Below are 25,430 nucleotides of genomic sequence, written 5' to 3'. Positions count from 1 at the left end.
AATCTGAAACTAAAAGACGTTATTTGTGAAAAGTATCTGGCATTATGTTGTAAGATCTGTCGGCATCTGATGTTACTGAGCAAGCTGGTGACATATCAATAATATCTCCCCAGTGCAACTATTAGAACATCCTTAGAGCACAAGCAAGCACTGATTGAAAAGAGGAAACATAATAACAGTTAATAATAAGCGGGAAAACTGATTAACTCATGGCCAGGATCTCTCTCATTGCCTCTCTCTTATTTTTTTCTGCTTCTGTACTCTCATTGAAAAATCCTGTCACTATGAAAATTACTGCCTTGTTCCTTTGACACGACCATAATTAATTGCAGCAACATAAAGGTGTACATGGACCAAAGTATGATTGTTACATTTTGAAAAGAGTAGGAGTTTGAAATATTTTTGAGGTGGGAGCAGCTTGGCAGTGTTCAGAGTGCAGGTGCTTTCATCACTGTCTATTCAGAGAGAAATGCGAAACCCTTTTCATACCATCCCAGCCTAATTTTGCCACTGTCTTGGCATTATGTATGGGCTCCAGCTTAGAATTACATCTCTTTTTTCAGTTCTCATTCATTTCAGCATCAAATAAATGGTTTTGTCTGCCTTCATTGTGCGCAGATATTGGAGTATGAAGTATTTGGGGATTTATAACAGAGGCGTGATTGATAATCACTTTATTCCATGCAGCAACACTGCTTGTAAGAGAACAATAGAGCTGCAATGCCAAAAACACTCCAAAATCCTCTTTTACATGGTGGTGAGCACCACTTTCCAGGTCCCATGACAGCTAAATGTACCACCTAACAAGCTCGTTTTTCATTTCGCTCCCTATTCTACATATAAAAAGGACAGACAATACCCTGACACATTGACTGGCACAACTTGTAAAAGCCTATAAAGTTTAAAACAAATAAAGATTTTAGCCTAATTTGACAATGGAATATTTGAACACTTAGTTTGGATTAGAAAAAAAGGCTAACCTAAGCTAAGAAATATTTTTTTATATGTTATTCTTGCAGTTATTGGGACCCTCAGCAATCCATATGTACATTTTAGCTTAACTATTTTTAATTTATACTTAACTTTTTTCAGGGTTTGGGAGATTCTTGGTAGTTCTGATTAGCAATCTGTGACATTTTGTTTACACTGGTTTTTATATATGAAGTCACATAGAGGCCAAATTCTTATAGCTACTATGAGGACCCATCTTTTTATTGCTACCGTACACCGTACATATGATGGTAAGGAAGGTAGAACATGTCCTTTTAGAACTTAATGAGGTCACCAAGTTTACATAGAAACTATTAATGTTACTTACAGTCCAGCCGGCTGTTTGGGAAGTTTGAAACTAGAACTTTTCTGTTCTACCACTGGAAAAGTAATAATGTGGGAATTGCTAAACTAAATGCAATCATTTTCTTCGATCAGATAAGATTAAGATGTAGTTTCTTGGCAAAAAAAAAACCCTCCACAAAATACTGGTTGAAAATGTTAAAAATGATCTAATGCTTATTGTTAAGCATGGTCAAAGAGCTGTGTTGCCTTGGTCTAATTAGGGGCATCAATGATGATTTTACTAAAAACATGTTTTTTCACCTTAATATTTTTTTCTTGATTGAGAAATATATCAAAATAGGGGTTTGATTGTACTTTTTCTTTTAATATTAAATTATGCTGCTGGAATAAATTATACATTTATTTCAGGGCATTGAAACATGTTTCACAAGAGTGCCAATAAATGTGACCTCCACTTTAATAAGCAATTTATTCATATCTTTTTTTTCCAAGTCATCTCAATGACAAATTCAATTTGAAGCACAATAATTGGTAATATGTTTTTACACATATACATTGTGAAAACCTTTCTATGAATGCAAATAAGTTGCAATAAACTGAGTGGAAAGCTTCTTGTTCACAAAAGGGACCATGTCACTTTGTCGAAAGCAGCAATTTATAGGAGACATGTATCACAGTGAAAAACAGATTAAGTGTTGCTTTGGCAGATTTATAATCAAATGTGGAAAATTAATCAGTGTTTGCTGTCTCATTTGAAAAGAATAAAAGAATGGATATGCTTTCACTTTTCTCTTTGTCAGAGAAACTCGATTTTTAGCAAATTAGCCAGAAGCTCAAAGAAAAACAAATTAAATTTGCAATAAAGGCTGGTGAAGTCATTTTAAGAGTATATCAATATAAAAAAATGATGATGGTAAATAATGGTGGGTGGCTTTCTTCACTTGTGTAAATGTTATCACATTTTCAAAATAACAGTTCATATAAACAGAAACCCTATCCATTTAGTTTCCAATTTCTTAGAAATGCTAGTACATTCAAAGAGACAATAAACATAAGTTCTATTAGAGCTAAATTCTGGTAAGATTGTATATAAGAAAACCTTTATTCTTGTGGTGCTTTTCAAAGAAAAAGTTAGAATGAATCTGTTTAGTAGTTCTTAGAAATAAATTCAAAAATCTACCATTGATTTGGTTTGAACTTTAAATAATTAACTCTTAGAATTGGTGATGCATCAGTTGCAAACACAAAACAAGAATATAACCTATAACAACAAGGCTAAAACTGCATATAATTTTAATTGGCTTTTGCTACATAAAATCTTGTATGTGAAGAAATTATCTCAGATCATAACACATGCACAAGTACTTACTTTAGGCATTGTCACAAATGTGACTGATATCTCTCAACCCTTATATCAGTCTTTTTGTTTTTTTACATATGTCACCTCATATCCATATCTTCTGCTTTCATATCCATATTGTAGATTTGATCTGCCAGTGATGGAAGAGGAAATGAAACAAGCAGGATAATGACACAGAAATAATGTTTCACACTTTCCCTGGAGCAACATGCTGTTTATTTCAGTCATGTATTTTATGAAACATTAATTTACGTAGACAAATGGAAAAGTCACAGTAGAATTATTATAAAAGACTAAGCAGGTTCTCGATATTTACCTGAAAATAATACATTTGCTATGGTCTTATCTTTGACTTTAATATGCAGAGGACAGAGCTCTCACATGGTAGTAAATCAGGTCCTGTTTATTCAATAATTTACCTATAAATCAAGTTGCATGATAATGGATATGGAAACAAATCAGTCAAGCAGATTTACTGACTTAATTCTCTGTTTACAATTCTATAGCAGAAACAGGTGTTATTGCATACCAACACCATTTTGTTAAACAAAAGCTATGAAACAGGTGCATGGATCTGTCTAATCCACACTGTTCTCCTTCCACCTGCTGTGATAATTAATGAGGTGCTTTGGTACACAGTGAAGAGTCAGACTTGCTAGCAGATGCAATGGGGTCATTGTGGATAAGGCTAATGTTTACGCTGCCTATTGCGGCATTTGAATCTCAAGCCATGGTTCAGAGCATAAGGTAAATGCAGATAACAGGACATGAATACTTGAGAATCTTTAGCGGAGTTAGGTTTCAAATTAGCCTTATACTTTTTGCTTGTCAATTAACCAGTTGTGTTTTGTTGGACTTCTGCTAACTAAAATGCAACATTTAAGATATAGATTTATTTATTTATTTATTGAGTGTTGTTTTATGTGTTGCTTTTATGTGTCATAAAAACAAAGAGTGTTGCTTTTATGTGTCATCTATGTTGAATGTTCAACATAGATGATTTCAGGGACCAATTTAGAAATGCTAGTGCTGATATGCTATATAATTCTAAACCCAGATTTGGAATCATTGTATTTTTACCAACTCAACCTATGTCTGAGTTTCATCCACTTTTGAGGGAGAAGTTAAAAAATCTGGAGTTAGTTCTTTTTCTGACAACTTCATGCAATGCAGCAGTACCTGTGGTTGCAAAACAACTGCACAGCATGAAGCTACCACCACCGGGCTTGATTGTCGATATATTGTTTACAAGCCTCCACTTGGTTTTCCGAAAAATGTCAATGAGGTCAAATAGTGACGACAAAACAATAATGCAGAAGGCAATTGTATCTATGTATGGTCAGCAGTAGAGTTGACACTAGGGAATCAGCACCAGATTGCAATATTTTGACATTGCAACTTACTATGTCCAAATGTTAGTTGCAGTTTATGCATGTACTTAAGCCTGAATGTGTAATTGTAACTGTTTTTAAAAACATTTCCACCCTCTTTTTGTATAATTTCAAACACTTATGGAACCAAAAATATTCAGAAGTCACTAAAATCTATGAAACTTTTAAGAAATCTGTGTCTGTGCTGAATATAACCTAAATATGGGGTACAGATACTTTTAAAAGCCATCATTCAGAAGAACTGTTTATTTGTTGTAAGAGCCAGTTAACTTTTATTATCATTGTCGTTCATCACCATTACAAACACTGTGTTGTGGAATCAATTAGATCAAGGCTAGGTGTTTAATTGTGTATGTGTTCCTGTTTCAAGATGGCTGGTCGCATTTGTAAAGTAAGCTATAAACTCTACAACCCTGCAAGCACGTGTAACTTACAGTGTTGTGTCAGTTACTGAAAATATTCACTGAACATCATCATCAGGACTGACAGATAAGGACATTATTGACCATTTATTTGAAATAGCTAAAATGGAAGTTGAAACAAATGGGACTGTGGTAGTCATATCCATTTAAAAGTAAATATTTCGATTCAGGAATGAAGTCTGAGATGGCCGTTTTAAAACTAGTACAAAAAACCCCAGTGTCAATACAGATTATACTGTCACTTCAAAGGTTAATGTCTTTTCACAGAGAAGGACACACAATTTGATGTTTAAATGCTGTCCAGGTAGTGAATCTTTTGCAAATGTTGGCTTGAGGCACCGTAGCTTGAAAGAGTGTATTAGTGCTATGTTTGAACAATCTGCATACCAAAAACCTGCACACAAGGCTGTGAAATGCACATCTTATAATAATGTTTCTTTGATCCTCAGAAATTAGAATTTAGATGACCACATGTCCCCCAAAAGAGCTGTGGATTGAACGGTCCTTTTGTTCAACAACACAGAAAAAGGCACATTGTTTCAAAAATAGCGTTACCACAGGCAAAGACTATACAACCTTGTTTCAATGCCAATATCTTCTGGGCATGTACTGGAATGAGATATGAATTCCCTGTCAAGAGATTAGGCAGTCAGAGATTTTTATTAAACTCATAGACTGAGCCTGTAAATTCTCTGATATTAAGGACATTCCTTTGTGTCAAAGAATGAGTTTTTTAAAAATACATTTCTTACAAACCAGTAGAAATATAATGTTATTCCTTTCCACTGAAACCCTCCCCAGATATAGTAAGGTGCTTTTAATCTCTTTTATTCATTTATTTATTTTTATCCATCACAATCATTTGTTTTGTTTTTGCCCTTTGAGGTCTAAAGTTATAAAAGGCATTATAAATTAAATGTATTATTATTGTTGTTGTTGTTATTATTATTGTCAATTTTCGGTCAACCAGTAAATCATCCTAAAATCACATACTTTTCATCCTTTAAAACTGTCATGAATTTAGATATTTAGTCTTTTTGTGTAGTATGAGCAAAAGACTAGACTTTTTATACAAATTTCACAAGTTTCCCAAAGCTACTTAATGATGTGTGGTGTTTTTTTTTTATTTTATGTAAATTTTTATTTCTAAGAAAACACTTAGACCCTGAAAATCTTCAACTAATTTGTGATTGAAAACATCTCAGAGTAACCTTTTTGTTTCTTGAAGATCTCCTAATTTAGAAAGATTACGGAACTCTAATTTTAAACAACTTGTTTATTGAGTGTTCTGATTGTCTTTCTGTACCTCTGGATTGTTAGTTCTTCATCTGACTAATACAGTCAAATTCCAGTTACTCAGTAGAACTGTGAAGGCAAAATATTCACCACAGTTATTAGCTGCAGAAATGATTCTCTATATCTGGGCCTTGACATGGTCACCTCCTGCAGACGAACAAGACAATTATCTGAACTTCCTGGCTTTGTTTACACAGACATACGCTGCTAACCGTGAGAGCTTTTCATAAGCAGGTGTGTGCTCTTTTAATTATGTCCAGTGGATTCAATTAGGCAAAAACAGACTACTGACAAGTTATGCAGACATGTTACAGATGTCAAAATAAAATAGGATGCACTGTTGGGTCTGAAAATAAAAAGGATGCTTTGGACATCTTAGGACATAAAAGGAAGAGCTGAACATATTTTGGCTTTGGAGAAAAGTTTGTAGAATTACAAGCAATTTTTAATATGTTTTCGGAAGTGGGTGATCTATGTGCATTGTTTCATTTATGCATAATCCTATTTAAAATATGTCTTGTTTTGTTTCTTTTTTCTTGTCATCCCCTCAATATCCCATTTTTCAATACTCTCATCAGGTGTACTTTAAGCGTGATGGTGAGCTGATAGAGGTGATTTCCTACACTGAGCCCTCCACCAGCGAGCGAGCAGCCGGCTCAGCAGGATGGAGAGGAGCCAGGCCACTCATCAGCAGGGACCTTGATGAGACCAAACTGCAGCGTTCCCTCTCCCTTCTCGATCCGGAAGGCCGGTCGGCCCGTCTGTACACAGAGAGCCCTCAGCGCGTCCACACTCAGGGCCAGCAGGCCTATGAACCCAGCCCTGCAACAGAGGTCATTCCAGAGACAGTGGTGAGCCGAGAGTTCCCCCGCTGGGTGCACAGCACGGACCCTCTGTACTACTTTAGTCACACTCAGATCCCTCAGAGCGACGGCTCTGTTGTGGTACAGGCTCGACTTACCTGGACCCTCAACCCTCAGCTGGATAACGATGCCCTATTCAGCTGTGAAGTTAAGCACCCAGCATTATCCATGCCCATGCAGACAGAGGTCACTCTGGGTGAGTTAAATGTTGATCTGTTTTGCCTGCTGGTTTTAATTTTCTATCGTGCTTTTCTTGTCTGTCCTCTATTCTTTCCCAAACACTGAAACCCCTTTCTCATTTTTCTGTCCTTAATGTCGTGCTGTCTTCGTGTCACAGTCAGAAGCTGACTGGACCTCCTTGTGTCTCCTTGCAAATGCGCACAGAACAACACTGATTTTCATTTGATGCTGCTTAATTGTGTTCCAGCTGAGCAGATTCTGAGTTTAGCGGCAAATGCACAACTCCAAGTGAGTGACAAGGCAATTCATCGAGCTGTCTGTTGCTAGATTGAGTTAACCTAGCACCGTTATTGAAAAAGTCAGCCTGAATTAGAGAAGTTGAATGAGAATTTAGACACTCTGACCAATGTTATATAATTGGAAAGAGAGTTTCAGAGATGCTGCACTTCATCAAACTCCAGTGAACACCTCCTGTAAGCTCCTCAGTCTGTCGACATGCCACTAAATTTCATAGTTTTAGTTAAGGGAGGACAAAATAGTGGGAACTAAGATTGCAATCTACTCCAACCAAATAAATTGTGACTCATACTTTAACAAGACAGGAATTATACTACAAGAGAAGTTCAAGTAAACTTTATGGATCTCTCTTTTTCTGTCTCTCTTTCTCTCTGTCAGTCTGTCTGTGTGCTTGGGGAGTGTAGATATACAGTCTATGTAGTGATCCAAGAGAGATGCATACACCAAAATTATTTTATCTAAACACAAAGATCGCTTCCAGCATACCCAATTAAGACTTCAAAGGCTATACTTTGGCATAGTCCTTCTGGAAATGAGCCATACAGTCCTCACAGTATGCACAGAGACAATATCTTTCACACGATGCAAGGAATGGTTGAAGTAAGGAAAAGTCTGAATGAGGAGACCCTGGTTGCTCTATGTCTATGGCAGTGTTGTTTCTCAATGTATTTTATCTCCTCTCACCAGCTTCCATCTAATTAAAAGTTGCTTCCTTTTATGCTACTGAGAAACCATGCATAAATCTATGGAAGTTTCTTAACCTAATTAGATAATGGTGGTTAAAAATCTCACATGACATGTTTTTTTGTGGCCACCACTATCATGGGTATAAAATATACAGTATGTATTCTTCATGTATACGTCTTTCTAACAGATATCCAGAAAGTATTTACCCTTGCTACTCACAGACAGTGTGGGGCCTTTTTCAGTGCTGGTGGAAACATAAAGAACTGTTGCTGGGTAAGCTTTAGTAGCTGTTAGCCACTGGTACTGATTTGAAGGAAATCAGATTTATCCCAGCACCAGTTTGCTACTGAGCCAAAGGAAAGAACAACTTTTGTCAGGAACTAGGGGAACAACAGCCAATCAAAAACGATAAATTGTTCAATTGATATCAGAGTAACACATAACTGAATTATCTTCATATGGTTGATTTTGAAATCACATGTCAAGGAGTTTAGACAGGTCAATGTGCTGTTTACAGCTATGCTCACAACTCATTGACTTCTGTCTGGTTTATGTATGTGTTTGGTCTTTCAATATCAACAAATTGTGTTAATAAATCTTACTCTAAAATCTGTGCAATTCCTGCTGCTGGTTCATTTCTCCAGTTCAGCAAATCAGGATTGTAAAGGTTTTCACTTAAAGAGCAGTAATAAACCAAAGGCGTTGAACTCATGGCATCTATTTGCAGGGCAATTGGGATAAAAAGCTTATCTATGTGGCTAAATTGTCTCTACTACAATACTTCACAAATAAACAAAAAACTCAGGAAGGATTAAACAATAAATAAATGAGACCTTTATAATAATGACAGAAGAATTGGGCACCGATGTGGCTCTTTTGTGCTGAAAAGCAAACCGGTTATTTTACAGTCAGTTCTTAACTGGCTCCAGCCCCAGCCATAATTAAAAACTGGAACTTCTTTCCTGGAATAGTATTATGTGAGTTCTTTCATTCTCTCTGCACCTTTGTGTGTTTCTATCTTTTGCTTCAGTTTTCTCTCAAATTCAAATTCTCTCAATTTCCAGAGACATAAGAATGTGATTACTCTGTAAACCTGAACTGGCTATAATCATCTCTGGTTGAGTTTTCATTATCCACTTGTTCACTGTGTTTTGTGAGTTAGTATTCTTTTCAACAAAATGTATTTAATACTTAAATAAAAGCTTTATTTAATTATTTTTTACATATACATATTAACAATATGGATCAAATGTGTCCAGTTGTCCATATTTTGCATGTGATGTAGCTAAACATAGCTAGTCATTATGAAAACAGTCTAACATTATAGGCAGCGTCACATATTTATGTTTTTCACTGTAAGCTGTTTGCATCTGTTGCTTGTTTCTACAAGCTGTACTCATATAGACTGCATCTTGAGCTGGAACTTGATTTCTAACAGACACTAACCCCAAACAGTGAATAATAATATGGTAAAAATTTCCAGTAAGCGTCAGTTTGTGTGGTTTGTGTTGACAAAATTGTCCTGTCAATGTCAGAGGTCACAGGAAAAGGTGAAGACTGGTTTGAGATAATACAAAGGCAACACTAGCTCAAATAACACTCATCGCAACTGATTATGCAGAATACCAACTCTGAATGCCCAATAAGTCAGTAATGAAAATGGGCTACCAAAACACAAGGTCATACCAGATGCCACACCTGTCAGCAGAAAAGTTAAGCTTCAATTCGTACAGGCTTACCAAAAGTGGACAATATCATATTGAAAAATGCTGTCTGGTCCAATGAGTCTCAACTGCAGTATTCATTCTTCTTTGAATCAGCTTGAGACACTTTGTAATTATTAAGCATTGTGTAATTGAGCACAACCAGCCTGAGTATTGTAACTGACCATGTCCATCATTTTGTGACAACAGTGTATCATCTTGTGGCGACTTCAGTGGGATATTGAACCATGTCTTAAATTCATTGGCTTCTTGAACACAGCATTGAGTTCACTGTACTTAAGTGGCCTTATCAGTTTGCAGATTTTCATCCATCAGAGCATATTTGTGATATGATAGAATGGGAGATTCAAACTGAGGATGAGCAGCCGACAAATCTGTCACAAGTGTCAGGTCAGCATGAATCAAAATCTCTGAGAAAACTTTCTATGCCATGATGAATTACAATAAGTGTAAACTGAAAGGAGCTACAATTCACTACTATCTACCTGCCTGCATATCTAAACTCTTTCAATAATATTTCTGTTATCAAATGAGATGCGAAATTAAAAAATATGGCTGCAGTGTTAGCAGTCTTAACTGATGATGACTTTGGAAGCATTTTGAGAGTGTTGTCTTTTTATGTGATTAGTTTTATTAGTTTTATGAGCATATACAGTAGTTCTTGATAAAATAACATTATCTTTTGTTATCTGAGAAATCTTGCATTGTATGTCTCAATTTTTACACAGAAAAATAGAGAAAATAGAAGATCATTCTTTCAGATCTTACAGAAACTCCTAAATCCAGACTAAACTTAGACTACAAACAGATTTTGTAAAACTTGGTGCTACTCAACACATTTTAAAATTTCTTATTTTCCTTAAGCAAATCCAAAACTGTTTTGTGACACTTGCTGTTACTGCTGGAAAGTTACTTTACTATACAGACCATGATTCTAAAAATAATTTATTAGGCAGAAAGCTCCAAAGCAACAACTTTATCAGTGCAGAGATATGGATTTTCATTTGATGACAAAGTGTAACAAAATGTAAATGTCACATAAATGTAGGCCAGTTATACTCACCTGAAGCCTCTTCTTTGATGATGCTGATGCTGCTCCTGCTTTTTAGTGACACTGACTAATTGGAAGCTAAGGAGAATGTCCTTGTATCAGGGCAGAGACATTACTTTTGGGGAGCATTACAAGGTTGGGCAATGTTTTGTCCTAAAAGTCAGTTGGACAGTCACAGAGTAAGTCCAAAAAATACTTAAATCTAATGAAAGTAGAGTCATGTTGGGAACAGAGGATGAGAAAGGAAGTGGAAAGCCTAAACAAAGCTGTGCAATCGATTGGCAACCTGTTCTAAAAGTAGCAATTTGTCACAGTCAAAGAATTGCCAAAATTCACTGGTGATTACAAGAGATTGTAGTGTTCCAATTTCAGTCATTACCCACCATGACTTTTTTTTTTTAATTTATTTCTCTTCATTCCGCCCATGTCAAGGTTTTAGATTTTATGCCAGAAACTTGCTTTTGTACGTGAGCAATAAGATATAATTTACCAGGTATTTTCTGCTGTGCCTTTTAATTGTGTGAGTATTTTCTTTACATCACCTTTAGGTTGTAATTTTGTATCACTGTTAAAGTGTATTGGTAAAATACGTACTTAGTTGAATAGTGCTGTAGTCATCTGTCATACATGTTTTGAAAACATTTTTCCTAAAACATTCTTACAAAACCACACATAAATAACACACTTCACATGGAGCCCTACTAATTTTAAGACCTGTATTTTTTATGAAACATTTTTGTTGATTAGTCACACAAATCATAATCCCGTTTAGTCAAAACTGAATTCTGAAAAAGTGACTTAAAAATGTAATCTAATTTAATGTAATTTACCTTGCAGTTTAGAAATCCTTAATGACACTGCTTTCCATTCCAAGTGCTATCCTGTTGGCAAAGAGGGTTGTACTATATTAACAGCAATAGTGCCAACAACTCTGACTGCAGGTATTAATTAATAATATTCTTATTAATACTAATAAAAACAATTTATTTCTAATTTACTTTGTTTTACACTGACACTCAAGCAGTTGCTGAGTGAGCAGTTTGGATAAAGACACAAACAGCCATAACAATATTCATGCTGCCTATTATAAGAAAACAAATCTAAGTGTGGCAATCAAAAAAGTTGATGTCAGCAAAAGAGCTGTGTTAAAATCAAATGGTGAGAACCAGATAAGGTTTCCCTAAAGCAGAAGCCTATTCTTTTATTACTAAAATTAGTTAAAAATATAAAAGATATTAAAAAGATAAATAAACAAAAAAAAGGGGGATATATTTTGTCTTTGTAGAAACAGTGTCTTACTAGCATAAACATACTGGTTGCTAACGTTTCTGCCCTCATCCTGTTTTTAGAACATCAGAAATACAACAAAAAGTGTTGAAACTATTTCATAAATAGATTTTTGTCATCAGTTTGAAATATCCCATTCCATAAAAATTGTCCTTAAACTTGCTAGGTACTGTCTGCATATATCAAAGTAATAGGAGTATTCTGCTGCCCATGCAAGAGAGAGATAACTGCATTATTTGAAGGTACAATGAAATCAGCTGTCAACTCGAGATGAAATATGGCAGTGTAGATTATAACTGCTTTCTGCCTTTTCTACATGATTCTGATAAAAAAGGATGACACAATGAATGAGTTTTGTGAAATTATTGCCAAATGTCATAGGTGCTAATATTTTGAAAAGCTTCTTTTCCAACTGAGGTAATTAATGTGTTACTACCTTTGATCTTTCGAAGATGCTGGAAGCAGAGTCACTTGGCATTCCTTTTTAATCCTAACATCTAAAGAGAAGAAAACACAAAAAGGTGCATTTGTTGATTCTAATTAGAGCTCACTTAAAATTCAAATTGTTAGGCAACCTGCGTTGGACTTGGTCCGATCTTGAAACTAAGTTGTTTTCTTTTCTTTTTCGGAGGCAGTAACATTTTTAATCATGTTCATTGTGAAGATGATCTTGATTAAAGACAAACCGGATAATTTTTTGAGTAGTTTCAATATTTGGTAACAATCATTATTACTGTTTGTGGAATGAGTCGCATTAGGATTAGTTTTGCTACTATATCCCATTAATTTGTATTTCAGTGCTCTAAAAGGATAATTGACTGAAACACACACCCAGTTGTTTCCCTCAGGTGTGTGTAAGTGTGGTCAGGAAATGAATGTGAGATCTTTGCAGAGCTCATAAGTAATAACTCTTTCAGAGATTTAATATTGCCTTAGGAGACTGAGTGACAGCCTGACACTTGACCAATGTTATGTCATGTTTCATGCATATTCATGAACCACTCTGTGCCCTGCATGCAAATGTTACTAGAGCAGGTGGTGGGTTTTTGGTAATCTGTAAAAAACCTAAAAATTCATGAACATTGAAGCTTGATAATTAAAAAAAAAAAAGAATTTGTTTTGGATTGAAGAGAGTGAGGGTGTTTATTATTCATTGTCAACAGAGATGCGAATGAATCCAGTTTTCCTACACTGAGCAGAGGCAAAAGGAGATCAGCCACCTTCACACCTCAGTCTAAGCTTTGCCAGAAAGTCAAACAGCAGATGTTCAGTCTTTGTCGGTCTGTGTGTGCATGTGTTTGTGTTTGTGCATGAAAGACAGTGCACTTATCTGCTGAATTTAAATATTTGCTAAGTTCACTTTGAAGATTTAAATTTAGGTTGTTATGGAGATTATCTTTACGTTCACCAGTATACTTTATATTCCTGCACTGGGATTCTAAGAATAGTACATTCATTGAGTCTGCCACTGAAATAACGTAGAACTTGATTTAATGAGTTATCCAACAGTTGGCCTGGCCTTTTAAATTTCTTTGCCTACCTCCCTGGCTCCTCTTTCTCAACAGATCCAGTCACCCAGCTAACACGACATTTTTCCCTAAGTCTGTTGTACAGCTGGGCGGACCTGTTGATGTTCTGCCTTGGCTGCCACAGCACACCTGATACAGGGTGCACAGTTGTTTTTCCGGGAGGCATGTTTGTTCTTTGACCTCTCCTGAAGTGAAAACAGTTCTCGTTTGTAAGGGGAAGAATTTGAGCCTTAGGAGGTGGTGTCATTGGACCGTGGCTCATTTCCCTTGTGGTGTCCTCACCCGAGAGAGACTCTGTCCATCATACTCATGCTGCCGTAATCAAAGGCAGTGACGTAGGATACCAACTGTCACTGCTGGAGCAAATCCCAGAAATTGGCCATCATCTACCGGCCATATGCCTTGCAAGCTCTGTGACTGCATGACACCAGTATTTAAAAATACCTTTCTGTTAGTGTGTAGGAGGAGGAAAGATAGTGCTTCCCACTTCCTACGGCAATTTTAGCTTGTGAAATCCCATTCATCTTTGGCAAGAGATGGAATAATAAGCTAAGTCACAGTAATCACATGATGTCTGTGATTGAATTGCCATATTGTTTTCTTTTTTTGCTAATTTTTCACATAAATCCTACAAGAACTGGAAGTAAATGTGTTGTAGTTTTTTATTCATATCTATTTTTTCAATAGATATGAAAAAACAAATAGTTTTATATGTAAAATAGAGATTTTTCCATAGCTATTGAAATGAATATATATTTTTCTCATATTTATTTTTAAGTGTTCCAAAAATTGTAGAGACTCATATGAACCATGAATGAATATCTAAGACAAGTGTGATTGAAACCAATCAGTTTCAATGAACTCCACTAATCAAATATCCAGTTTAGATTATGCCAGTATCTTGTTGTTTTTGAGAAATAGCATTTAGTTTTTTTTGTTTTTTTTTATTTCCTAAGTAAAAATTAACCAAATTTAAATGGAAGGTTTATGCACATTATGTTTGAACCTACATGTGTTGATAAGAGAAAGTCCACCTGTTCACTCAACAAATTGGGTTTCAACATACAACTTTAATGTTGAATGTTGAATTACCTTTCCACCTCAAAAAAAAAAATGGTTAAGATAAACCACTAAAAGGCCAAATTATCATGATATCCGTACCCATGATGAGTGCATGTAAATTACTGACCAAAATTATAGATAAATTATCTGCAATTAGCAGGTTATTACCAGAATAATAGAAAATTTTTGTTGTACAATTTTATTCATCAACCAGTGGTGCAGCTCTCATGTGCCATGCATCCCATATGTGCCACTGCTGCAAATATTCCTTTTTTTCTTCACATTTACACCTTCAGAACACGTCTGGCAAGATGGGAAACAGTGTTGCAGCAGCTTGACTGCAGAACTCCACATGTAGGCTTCCAGGCGTTACTGGTTGGATGTCCTTAGTTTGGTTCTTGTTGCATGTGTCCTTTGGTTCAGTGATTTAACATACTGGAACCAGAGTGCATGTGACGTAGGTATCTTTAGGGGGATTCTTAATCATTATAAATCATGCAGTACGTATTTATAGCTTCATGCCATATGGCATGCAATTTAGAGGCTGTAAAGTCAAATTCTATTTTATATATTAATGGAAATCATACAGCCAACCTCAAAACCTTTTGCATAAGCAATAAATCCCCTCATAATCATTATTATAATACTAGAATCTGTTTGTTCCTTTTTCTGCTGCACGTTATTGTTTTAGGAAGGTGGCAATGAAAGCCTTGCGCGGTCCGCTGTCCACACTAAGACAAGGGAATTAACTCTCTGAGTGCCTCTTATCTCGCTGCTTCCATACTCCACCCGTTGCACTCTCATTCTTTTCCAGTAATGAGTATCTACCCAATTTAGTTCCCTTTCTCTCCAAAAGGGAATAAATCCAGCAGAGTCCTTTGATTGAAAGAACCTGCAGGTCCCTGGCCTGTCGCTCTGTGACCTTAATTGACAGGAAATTGTATTTGTCGCTCTCCCTCGACGTCAAAACAGGTGTCCAGCAGGATTTGTTCTCCATGTTCAGTACAATAACCTCTGTCTTGTGTGTGTCCTTTCTTCCTTTCAGCTGCTCCTAAGGGTCCTAAACTCTTCATGACCCCCACTAGGGCAAAGGTTGGGGATACAGTGCGCATCTCTGTACAAGGATTCCAGGTAGGTTTCCAGAGGTTTTACAGAAATGGATTTAGTGTAGGCAAGTATTTTGCACATTCACAGAAAAGTCTATTTAGATTTCAGATTTGGGAGTCAAAAAGCTGAGCATAGACATGGTTTTTCATTCTGATGTTTATGTATGCTCATAAAATATTCACTTTTACAAAATTGGGTTTCAAATTTTAATTTTATCATTTCAGTATTCTTGATTATGAAGACAAACATTGTATTTATATCAAACTGTTTGCATCATCTCTGAAGCCAAACAGAAGTGCCTTAAATCTTTCTGAGCCCCTCAGACAGTGAGACGTGTAATAAATGACAAGCAGTCTGAAAGACTTGGATGAAAAGAAGGGTTTCAGTTATTCTCTTCCGTTTTAACAGTCTAATGGGCTTGAAACACTGGAGGCAACGTTGCTCCCTCTCCATTCATTCTCTTTGGAACATACGCAATTGGGGCGATGGTCACTCACCCTTCTCTAACCAAGCGAATGCCAAAATTTACACATGCGTACAAGGGGTGAGACACACAAAAGTGGAAAGGTGTTTAAATTTTGTCGCCATCGCTGATGTCATGTCTTGTGTATCGGGTTAACCAAGAATGGCGGGAAACGGTTGCTTTCACTGTCATTCATCGCTCACCAGATCCACCGGCCAGTGGATTCGCCATGAAGAGCAACACTTTCGAGCACCGTGTGTTCAGGAATGTTTGAGATTTCATAGCTACGTGTCAAGTGTGATGAGCAAGTTGCACACTGAGTGCCATTTTTTACCACCCGTCACCCAGCTTGGTATTGCATAAAACACTGATGTGAAGTTGTCGTCATCTTTTTGAGTTTATTGTTGGTTTGGTTTGCATTGCCTCGACCAGTTGGTGAGGAGTTTGGTTCAGAATGGCAATATTGTTGAAATATGCTTAAAATGATGATTTAAAAAATTATGTCAATTATATCACTTTCCACGAAGATTATGTTTACATACACTTCAATTGTACTTTATGTTACTGTTTTATTTTCAGATATGTTGCTGCTCTATAATGTTAATGTAGATACTGTTAATGTAATGTGTACCACCATGGCTGTTCATATGGGCAGGAAGAAGAATAAAAAAAAAGAAACGCCAATGAAATATATGGTGTGTGTTACTAATTCAAAATTGAAGTATTTGAAGCAGGATTTAATCAAATCAACATCGAATTGAACTGTTACCCAAATAATCAACATTTAATTGAATTGTGAGGATCTTAACAATACCCAGCTCTAATTCCCATTTTAAGTGAATTAAAAAAAGATGGTGATGTTGAAATTATGAACCTCATTTTTTTTTTACCATAAACCAAATACTGATTTCATTAAATTACTTTATTCATTGTGTTTTGTGATTTGCCTTCTATAAAACCTTATGTAATAAACCTAATCTAAAGAGAACAACCTTATATGAGTCAATATGACCTGTTTAATGTGTTTAAGGATCACAAACAAAACACCAATGAAAGTCTCCATGATATGTTTGTTACTACTGCATAATCCTAAATTGACTTTGTCCCTCTATCATAGCCTGCTAAATAGAGCTATGCCCCTGGTGAGTCTAGCCTGGGGATAGGGAAGATCTGTTTGACAGTAATGTCACACCAAAATCAGGCACCCAAACCCAGTCAGGTGAAGAAAATAGGACTAATCCTTAAATAGAATGACCCACAGCACAAATCTCCTTTGTGACTTTCCAGACACTGCTCAGTAATCACAAGTCAGATGTCATGTTTGATTTATATTCCTTTTTTTTATGAAAACAAATTAATATTCTATATTGTTGTTGGTTTAGAGCACTGAGCTATTGGCTGCACATGTTTATACATGTGTTTGTGTTTGCTCAGTGACCTTGGGATTCTTTTAAAGCATCTCTTTGAGTAGAGTTAAGATTGGTTATAACAAACAGGCTCGGCCATGAAACGAAGCCAGTCAGGACCTTCAGCAGCCTGGCATTAACGGATGCAGACTGATCAAGAAGAAAATTTCCCTTATCCTTCACTGGATGTGGGTTTTAGAATTTCACAAGTAGATAGAGCTACGTGCCAAGACTGATAAGTTTGGCTTCTGCCTTTCAGATAAGACAAAAGTCTTCCTTACCAGCTTCTTGGTGATGTACCTTGTAAGCTATTTTTTATTCATTTTTGAAAATAAATAAAATAAAATGGTTAACTTCATATCTGAAATTCTGTCCCTGGAATAGGCCAGCAGGTTGTGACAATATTAACATTAACTCAAAATTCAAAAAAGGAAGAGTCAGAGCATTGCAAAGTAGATTGCATGGGTTTAGCCCATACGGCCTGCTAATATTTAATGGGTGAATTAAGTTTCTTTGTAGACATGTGCAGAAGTTTATTTGAAATGTTATATACAATATATATTTGATTTTGTTATGATTTGAACTTTTGATGCACGCTAATGATGAACACACCAACACAGAATCCACAAATACCTTATGTAAATATATGCTGGGCTGTTGCATTGTGACAGAAAGGTAAATATGCTGATTGTGGGTTTAAATGTCTGTAGTAAGGCTCAAGTTAAAAAAACAAAGCTGCTCCGGCTAACTTTGTAAAATGGTCAACTGTAGCACAAAGAGGATCTGCGAAAAGTTGTTGTAAAGTTAAGTGTTGATTATTAATGCATGTTGTTAACTTGCCATAGCATTAAGGGAAAATTGGAACCTGTATAATTCATGTGCGCTTTGCCTTTAATCCCTTGGATGAGACCCACAGTCTCTGTCTGAGCTGCCTTTAACTTTCCTTGTCTTCTTTCTTCTCTTTTCCTCTCTTTTCTGTCTCATTCCCCCTATGGGTGTTGATAGAATGAAGTATTTCCTGAGCCACTCTTCACCTGGACACGGGTGGGAGGCCGCCTACTGGATGGCAGTGCCGAGCGTGAGGGGAGAGAGCTGATTCTGGAGAGAGTGCCGGCAGAGCTCAACGGCTCTATGTATCGCTGCACTGCCCAGAATCCTTTGGGTTCTACAGACACACACACTCGTCTCATAGTTTTTGGTAAGTAAATTTATGTCTGCAACATTATTCAGCCGTAGTTTGAAGGATTTGCTGCACTAGCGCTTAAATGATAACTGTAATTCCATTCCATTTTTTTTTAGCTATTTAACATAATAAAGTATAAAAATTTCTTTGATTTGCATCCACAAGAATGAGCTACAATTGTACAATTATACAGTTAAATTAAACATAAGTTTATAATTTTCCTATTTCATTTTTGCTTAATGTACAGTCATTTTGATAAATACTTAATTTGATATCCATGTGACCACATTAAAATATAAATCATTGATGCGACCAAGTGTGTGATTAATAAGAGATTGTCTTTTAAATTGGATCAAACATTCAGAAATGTTCTAGGGAGCACTTAGTTAAAATAACCATTCTCCAAAGGATTTTCTCACTGTCACTAATGACATGCCTAGGATCTGTACTTTCTCCAATGCCAAAAAACAACCTTGGCATCAAATGCTTGTGACAAAATTCAAAGAACATTTATTGCTGATAGTGGTACAAAAACCCTTTCTTCAATGCCAAGGCTAAGTTTGTGTATTGATCTTAATTTAGATGTATTTGACATACCTGTGCTAACATGGGAGCTCTTTTTTCTTGGGTAATGTTTGCTCTGGATACTCTTAGAGAGCAGGCTTTGCTGTTTTGTGCCCTTTCCCACACAGAATTTCAATCAGATATGTTCTGCTATTACTTGATGTCATGCCAGTGTTACTTTGACACATTGGTGTTATGTTGAAACATGACACACTTCTCCTTAAAAGTCACCCGATTAGTCACGATCACTTTGATTGCGGTTGATTTAAATTGCTGCACTGTGATATAAAAACCAGAGCTGTAAGTGTTAAGGAAGAGGACATTTTGCATTAGCCAGCAATTTTTTAAATATCTTTATAGCTATTTTGAATGTGAAGGACCTTCCATCTTCACTCTTGGCTTCATAGACAAAATATTTTAAAGTCCATCATCAGTTTAATAATAAAACTTTTCTCCTTGAGCTATTACTGTATGTAGCATTGATATCCTTCAACACTCCCACGGTATCAGCTGCTCTTCCATTTCTGATGCAACTGCAGTTCAGTTACAGCACTATCACTTTGAATAGAGCCATCCCAAGCTGTCGCATGATAGAGGGCTTTGAAAGCTCAAATGAATAAAGCTATCAAGGTTTACACATCAACTAGATAAATATTTATTTTATGGTTTCACAGTTGTTTTGTGAAACTATGTAATAAAAATGTTTATTTGTATGTTTATTATATATATATATATATATATATATATAATAAACATATACGGTCTGTGGTCAAGAGTATATATATATACATATATATATGTATATGTATGTATGTATACAATCTCATTAAATGTATGGATTCACAATTACGAATGTCAGGTGCTAATATTTGAGAATTTTGATGATGGTGACTTACATATTGAAAAAAAGACAAGAAATTTCTTCAGTTTTATGGCAGTATCTCATAAGATGGGTAAAACCAGATTTATTATAAAATAGCTGTCATTGCCATGTTGTCACACACAATTATGAGAAATAATGTTGACTGTTGATAGTCATCTCCATACGGAGAGTACGTCACAAAAACGTTATTGCTAAAGAAACAGGCTGCTCACAACCTGCTGTGTCCAAGCAGTAAATGGTGCATGAGCAACAGGGGTAGCAACAGCCTGGAGAGGATTACGAAGCAAGGCATGATCAAGAGGTTGGGTCAGATTGACAAGGTAGGAACTACTGAGTCTGTGCTTCAGCGGCTACTACACATATCCAGAACAAAGGCCACGACTGTCGTAAATCTTAAGCCACTCCTAAACAATTTTGGAAGTGGCTGACTTGGACAAAAATGAAAGAAAAAAAGAGTGGAATGTTGCTCTGTGGTCAAAAGTAATCTTTTCAGTTGAAAGTAAATGTTGCATTTCATTTGGAAATCATCTCAAGAGGTTGAGAGGGACAGCTCCCAAGCTGCTGAACATTCAGTGTGGGCTCCCTAAAAACACCTCAGCAGAGTCACAGACTGATCTGTGACACAGCTATGCCACTCTGCAATGAAGTAATAATTAATTCAGATGTAGCCCTACAGTAGATAGAGATATTTCTCAACAAGTTATCATTTCAAAATTAAAATCAATTTTATTGGTTTTATTTAATATTAAATTTTTTCCAGGGCTTTCATTCAGTCTTACTCATAATCATTAAATCATGTAATACATTCTTGTCCTACATCAAATCTACCTAATATATGAGTTTCGCTTTTTTAATTAAATTACTGAAATAAATTAACTTTTCAATGTTTCAATACTTATTGGATAACAGAGTGTATCCATTTTCATTCTTTTAGAGTATCTTTGTAAAACACTTATTTGAACAAAATTTTAAGTATCTTGCAAATTCGGAAATTACTGAGCAAGTCTAATAAGCACACACTTTAAAAGGTAAAGAGCCACTTTAAGAAGGCATTTTGCTAGGAAGAGCACTAAAGTCTATTTAACACCCTGATGCATCATCCAGTGTCATTGGCTACGTGCATAGTATGGCCCATCTGTCTGCTCCTTGTAGATTGCTTCCACTCACGCTTAGGGGAAGTAAATGGTGATTAAGTGACCTTGGCACAATCCCTGAGGTCTTAAAATGAGACATTCCTTTCTCCCCTGGGGTTGAAGAGATGTTTTGGGAATTTGTTTTCTTTGCCAGGTCTTCAAAATATGCAATCAAAAATAAAAATATATATATTGACAGCTTGATTATTGGCTCCCTACCTGCAAGCTGAATTAACATATTAAGTCTTTCACCACTCTGAGTGGTAATGTGATCTTACATAACTGTAAAATGAGTCAGACAAATATAGTCTGGCAGCGGCAAACAAAAGATATAAACTGTACTTAGATGAAGAAGCCCACACAGATATATATACTTAAGCAAATTTGCTGGGTGTGGTAAGCACATGGGTGCACACTGAGAGTGGACACATTAATTTGTGTTTGTGTGGCTCCAGTGAGACCAGAGTAGTTTCATGTTGTGCTTTACATGTACCTTCCATCTACTTATATGCAAAGTTAAACATCCAAAAATAGCTCACAGAAGGGAATTAAGGAGTGGTTACTAACACTCTGCAAACCCTGCTGCTGCCTCCTTTGCAATTACTTTATCCCTGTGAGAACATTGAGAATACATTGTCAGAGTGTTTTGTGCAGGTTAGACGTTGATGCAGTCTATTAAATGTAGAGGCTCCAAATCTCTTACCCATACCTGCTGGCCCTTAGCTGCTGTTCACTGCTCTTACTGCTTCTTAAAAAGTGTTCTGGTTGTTCTGTTGCAGTGCTTTGTGTTCCCAGGTCCATTAACTAGCTTCGTTCTTTCTTATCAGGGATGTGCCATTTAGTCTGCACTTTGATAACTTTGGAATTCAGCACCATTAGAGAAATGCAAGCTTTGTCAGAGAATATTTTTTTCCTTCTTTCTTTCTTAGTTACATATTTTTTTCTAATAATTTCATTCTTCTTTTCACTAAAGTACTCATCATCTCTATAGCAACTGCAGCATTTCATTGTCTCGTTTTTTTTTTTTCAACAGAAAATCCAAGCATGATGAAAAACACGCAGAATCCGAACAGTAAGTATTTCAGCTCTTAGGATAACAAACTTGAGTATGTGGTGTTAATGTATGGAATACAGCATAGCATAAGTACAATGTATGAAACGATTTGCCATGTGTAAAGTCTTTGTGAGCAGTTTAAGCTATGATGGTGTTCACAAGTGGCTAAAATACCACTTCAGTGACTAGCCATGCACATCACTGTTGAAAAAGTGCAAGATTATCGGTGTTTCATTTGTGCAGCGGGGGGCTCGTTTCTGGCTTCTGAGATTATCATATGTAAAGTGAAGGATTCTGAGGAGAAGCCACAGCGATGTGACAACAGCCTCTCCGTCCCTCTAATTTGGCTGTCTTTCCCTCTCCGCCTCACACTGCAATCTTTCTGTCTTTCCTTTTCCACTCTAAAATGTGCTCACTTTTGTTCTCCCAGTTTCATTCTACAATATATTTTGCTGCTTTAACCATTTTTTGGTTCATTCCCTATTGTCAACATCTCACTTTTTTTCTCTTATTCTTTATTCCTTCCATCAGTGTTTTTTTTCTGCTTCTCCTCTTAGCTCAAAGTCTCTGATTTGATGCAGATTTTCACTCACTCAGACCTTAAGAGGAGTGTAGATCATGCTTTAGTGTGGAAAAACATTCAGCTTTGGCAAAGTAACCAGAGTTTTGAGCCTCAACAGATGGGCCTCTGAAGCATGAAGTGGTTCACAACTCACCAAGACGGAAATTAGAGTGCGACCCTATAGAGATAGCAATCAGAGCTGTGATACAGTAGTAAGAAAAAATGAGTGAACTTTAACAAAAGGCTCTTTAATGGCTCATCTAGATTAGTAAATCTCATTTCCACCCACATCTTGGCTACACTGTAAAACCCACTCAAGGCTAGATTTTTGTCTTCAGTCAGAAAGCATGAAAGCATGTAATCTACATTCATTTATTTGTGAAATAACTGTGCAGTCGACACTTGTTAGGCAGCTACAGATTCTGGGCTCCCTCAGCTGCTGTGAAAGCAGGATATCCAGGTAGACATGCAAATTTTCAAAAAGTGTTTCTAGGCTAATTAGAGACTGAAATGAGTTTTGAATGTTTTTTTCATCATGTCAAATGTGAAACGCTGAAATGAATCACAATGGGTCTATTTTACAAGTCAGCTCTGTGGCTAGCAGGTCACACTCGGTGACCTGCACACTCAGGTCACTCCTTTCACTGCAAGGAGCTGGCTCACACAATGGTAATCTTGCCCAAAAAGACAATCTAACCAAATTTGATCAGACTATTAAGCATGCCATGGATTGTGAGCCACTGCAGCCTGTATGAATATCAAAATTTTAATTCCTTTTTGAGGGGAACAGCAATTTGCCTGTAGGGTCAGTAACAAGAAAATTTGGCAAGTTTAAGTGAAGCAACCGTATCAATGTAATATTGTTTTTTAAAAATACTGTTTGAAATACTGATTGATTTATGGAAATATGGTAAAACATGCAAAATTTTAATTCGGATGTAATTACACACTTATATCACATGTCAGTCTAGGACAAGAAGGACTTTATCAACATACTGGAAACATGTTAGCAAGCATATTTATAATTTTCAACCTAATTAAACAACTACTATAAAACTTTGTAAAATCATGAGCAAATAGAAAACAAGGATGTGATTTTTGTTTTATAATAGAATTCTTGAACTTTGGTTTCACTACTTGATGTAGAGCGGCATACAACCACCTTATCTTCTGCTCATGAATCACTTATTCATGATAATTATGAGAAACCTATTAATACAAAGAAGGTTATGGACATGCATTTATGAATACACATGAAAATACAGTTACTAATTTATGTTAAATATGTTTTTTTTGTTAAACAGAATGTGTTAAGTAGAATTCGTGACTTCTGGCAATTTACAAGCAACAAAGCATTAATAAAATATTTAGCAATTTTTGTTTTGTTTTATTTCTTCTGTTTTTTATGTAATAAGCTGCTAATGGACTGAAAAATTAATTTTATGCCATAATTATTTCAGTATAAGCTCCAGTGCATGCATGTAATGCCCAACTTTGTCCCAGTCTGCAGCAGGAAAAGCATTCCAGTCAGACGGTAATCAGGACTGTCTTTGGGCTGATCTGCAGTAGTTTTTACTCAAAAAACAAAATGTTTTCGAGTAAAAAATTAGGCTTTTTACTCAACCTCATTCTTCAGTTTCAGAAACATCCCCTTGTTTATTTTTCTGAGCTTCCCACACCAACTCTGTTGCTCCAAGTTAATCTTCATTTTGCTCTTTCTCTGCAAGCCATATCTGTGGCATGCAAATTTGAGAATGCAAATGCCATGGAAACCACAGGAACTGGTGTGTCAGAGCAAGGACAGAATTAGGTCAGAATGGGCATACACAGGTGTCTTGCATGCAAGTCAAATTGATGTATAACATGACGCCAAGAGGTTACAGTACACAAGCCTGAGCATTAAGGCTGAATATCCAAATCCTTGTCAGTTTGATGGGAAGAACCACCAGCAATGAGTTGGTGAAGGTTACATAAACCATTTACCAGCTATTTGTATTGCGGGCCGCGTTTGTTAATCTTTGTCAGTATTTCTCCCTGTGATGCAGCTTATCACACTGCGCTATTTGGCAATGAACTGCACTCATCAGATGAGGGAAAACTGAAGACCTTTTCTCTGTCAAATATTACTGTATCAGATCTGTCTAGCTGGAGTGCCAAATGTGTAAGGTTGTCAGGCCCGAGACAGATGTGTAAATGTAAAAAACCTAATTTTCTAACAAACTCTCAGGAGAGAAACGTTGCTTTTACTCAGTCAAAAAAAGAAGCCACATTGCAAGCAGGAGGCTGTCATCATGTGATCTGCATTTAGAGCAGTGGTATGCAAAATTCAAATTCATATCCCGTTTTGGAACACTTTAGGAATAGGAAACAGAGTGCTGGGGTTACCAGTGTACAGGTCCTTGCCACTGTTAGAAATAATAAGCTTCCTCTGGATTGTTTTTATTTAGCATAGAGAAAGGAAAATATTGCTTTTAGCATTTTAGGTCATGCACATAAAGCAATCGCTCAACATCTTCCTGCAGACATCCGTCCCACTGGTCTGAGAAAAATCAATTTGGCAGAAATGCTGAAAGATCTGAGCCAAACATATGAGGAAAAAGAAATGGCTGGGTGACTTCCCCCCATAACTG

At 36.2% G+C, this 25,430-nt stretch overlaps 1 protein-coding gene across 3 annotated transcripts in view; it reads left to right on the top strand.

The window, feature by feature from the left end:
• igsf21a (immunoglobin superfamily, member 21a) overlaps positions 1 to 25,430 on the top strand; it is a 190,172-nt gene that overhangs the window by 160,983 nt on the left and 3,759 nt on the right. For all 3 annotated transcript variants that reach the window (XM_032548854.1, XM_032548856.1, XM_032548855.1), the window contains 4 exons: positions 6,344 to 6,824; positions 15,491 to 15,576; positions 18,427 to 18,619; positions 22,218 to 22,256. In XM_032548854.1, the coding sequence (XP_032404745.1) occupies positions 6,344 to 6,824; positions 15,491 to 15,576; positions 18,427 to 18,619; positions 22,218 to 22,256 (799 nt within the window). The remainder of the gene's footprint in view (positions 1 to 6,343; positions 6,825 to 15,490; positions 15,577 to 18,426; positions 18,620 to 22,217; positions 22,257 to 25,430) is intronic.

This window comes from Xiphophorus hellerii, chromosome 20 (assembly GCF_003331165.1).
Source record: "Xiphophorus hellerii strain 12219 chromosome 20, Xiphophorus_hellerii-4.1, whole genome shotgun sequence".
In the NCBI taxonomy this organism is placed as follows: Eukaryota; Metazoa; Chordata; class Actinopteri; order Cyprinodontiformes; family Poeciliidae; genus Xiphophorus; species Xiphophorus hellerii.
This window is presented reverse-complemented; position numbering and strand designations above follow the sequence as displayed.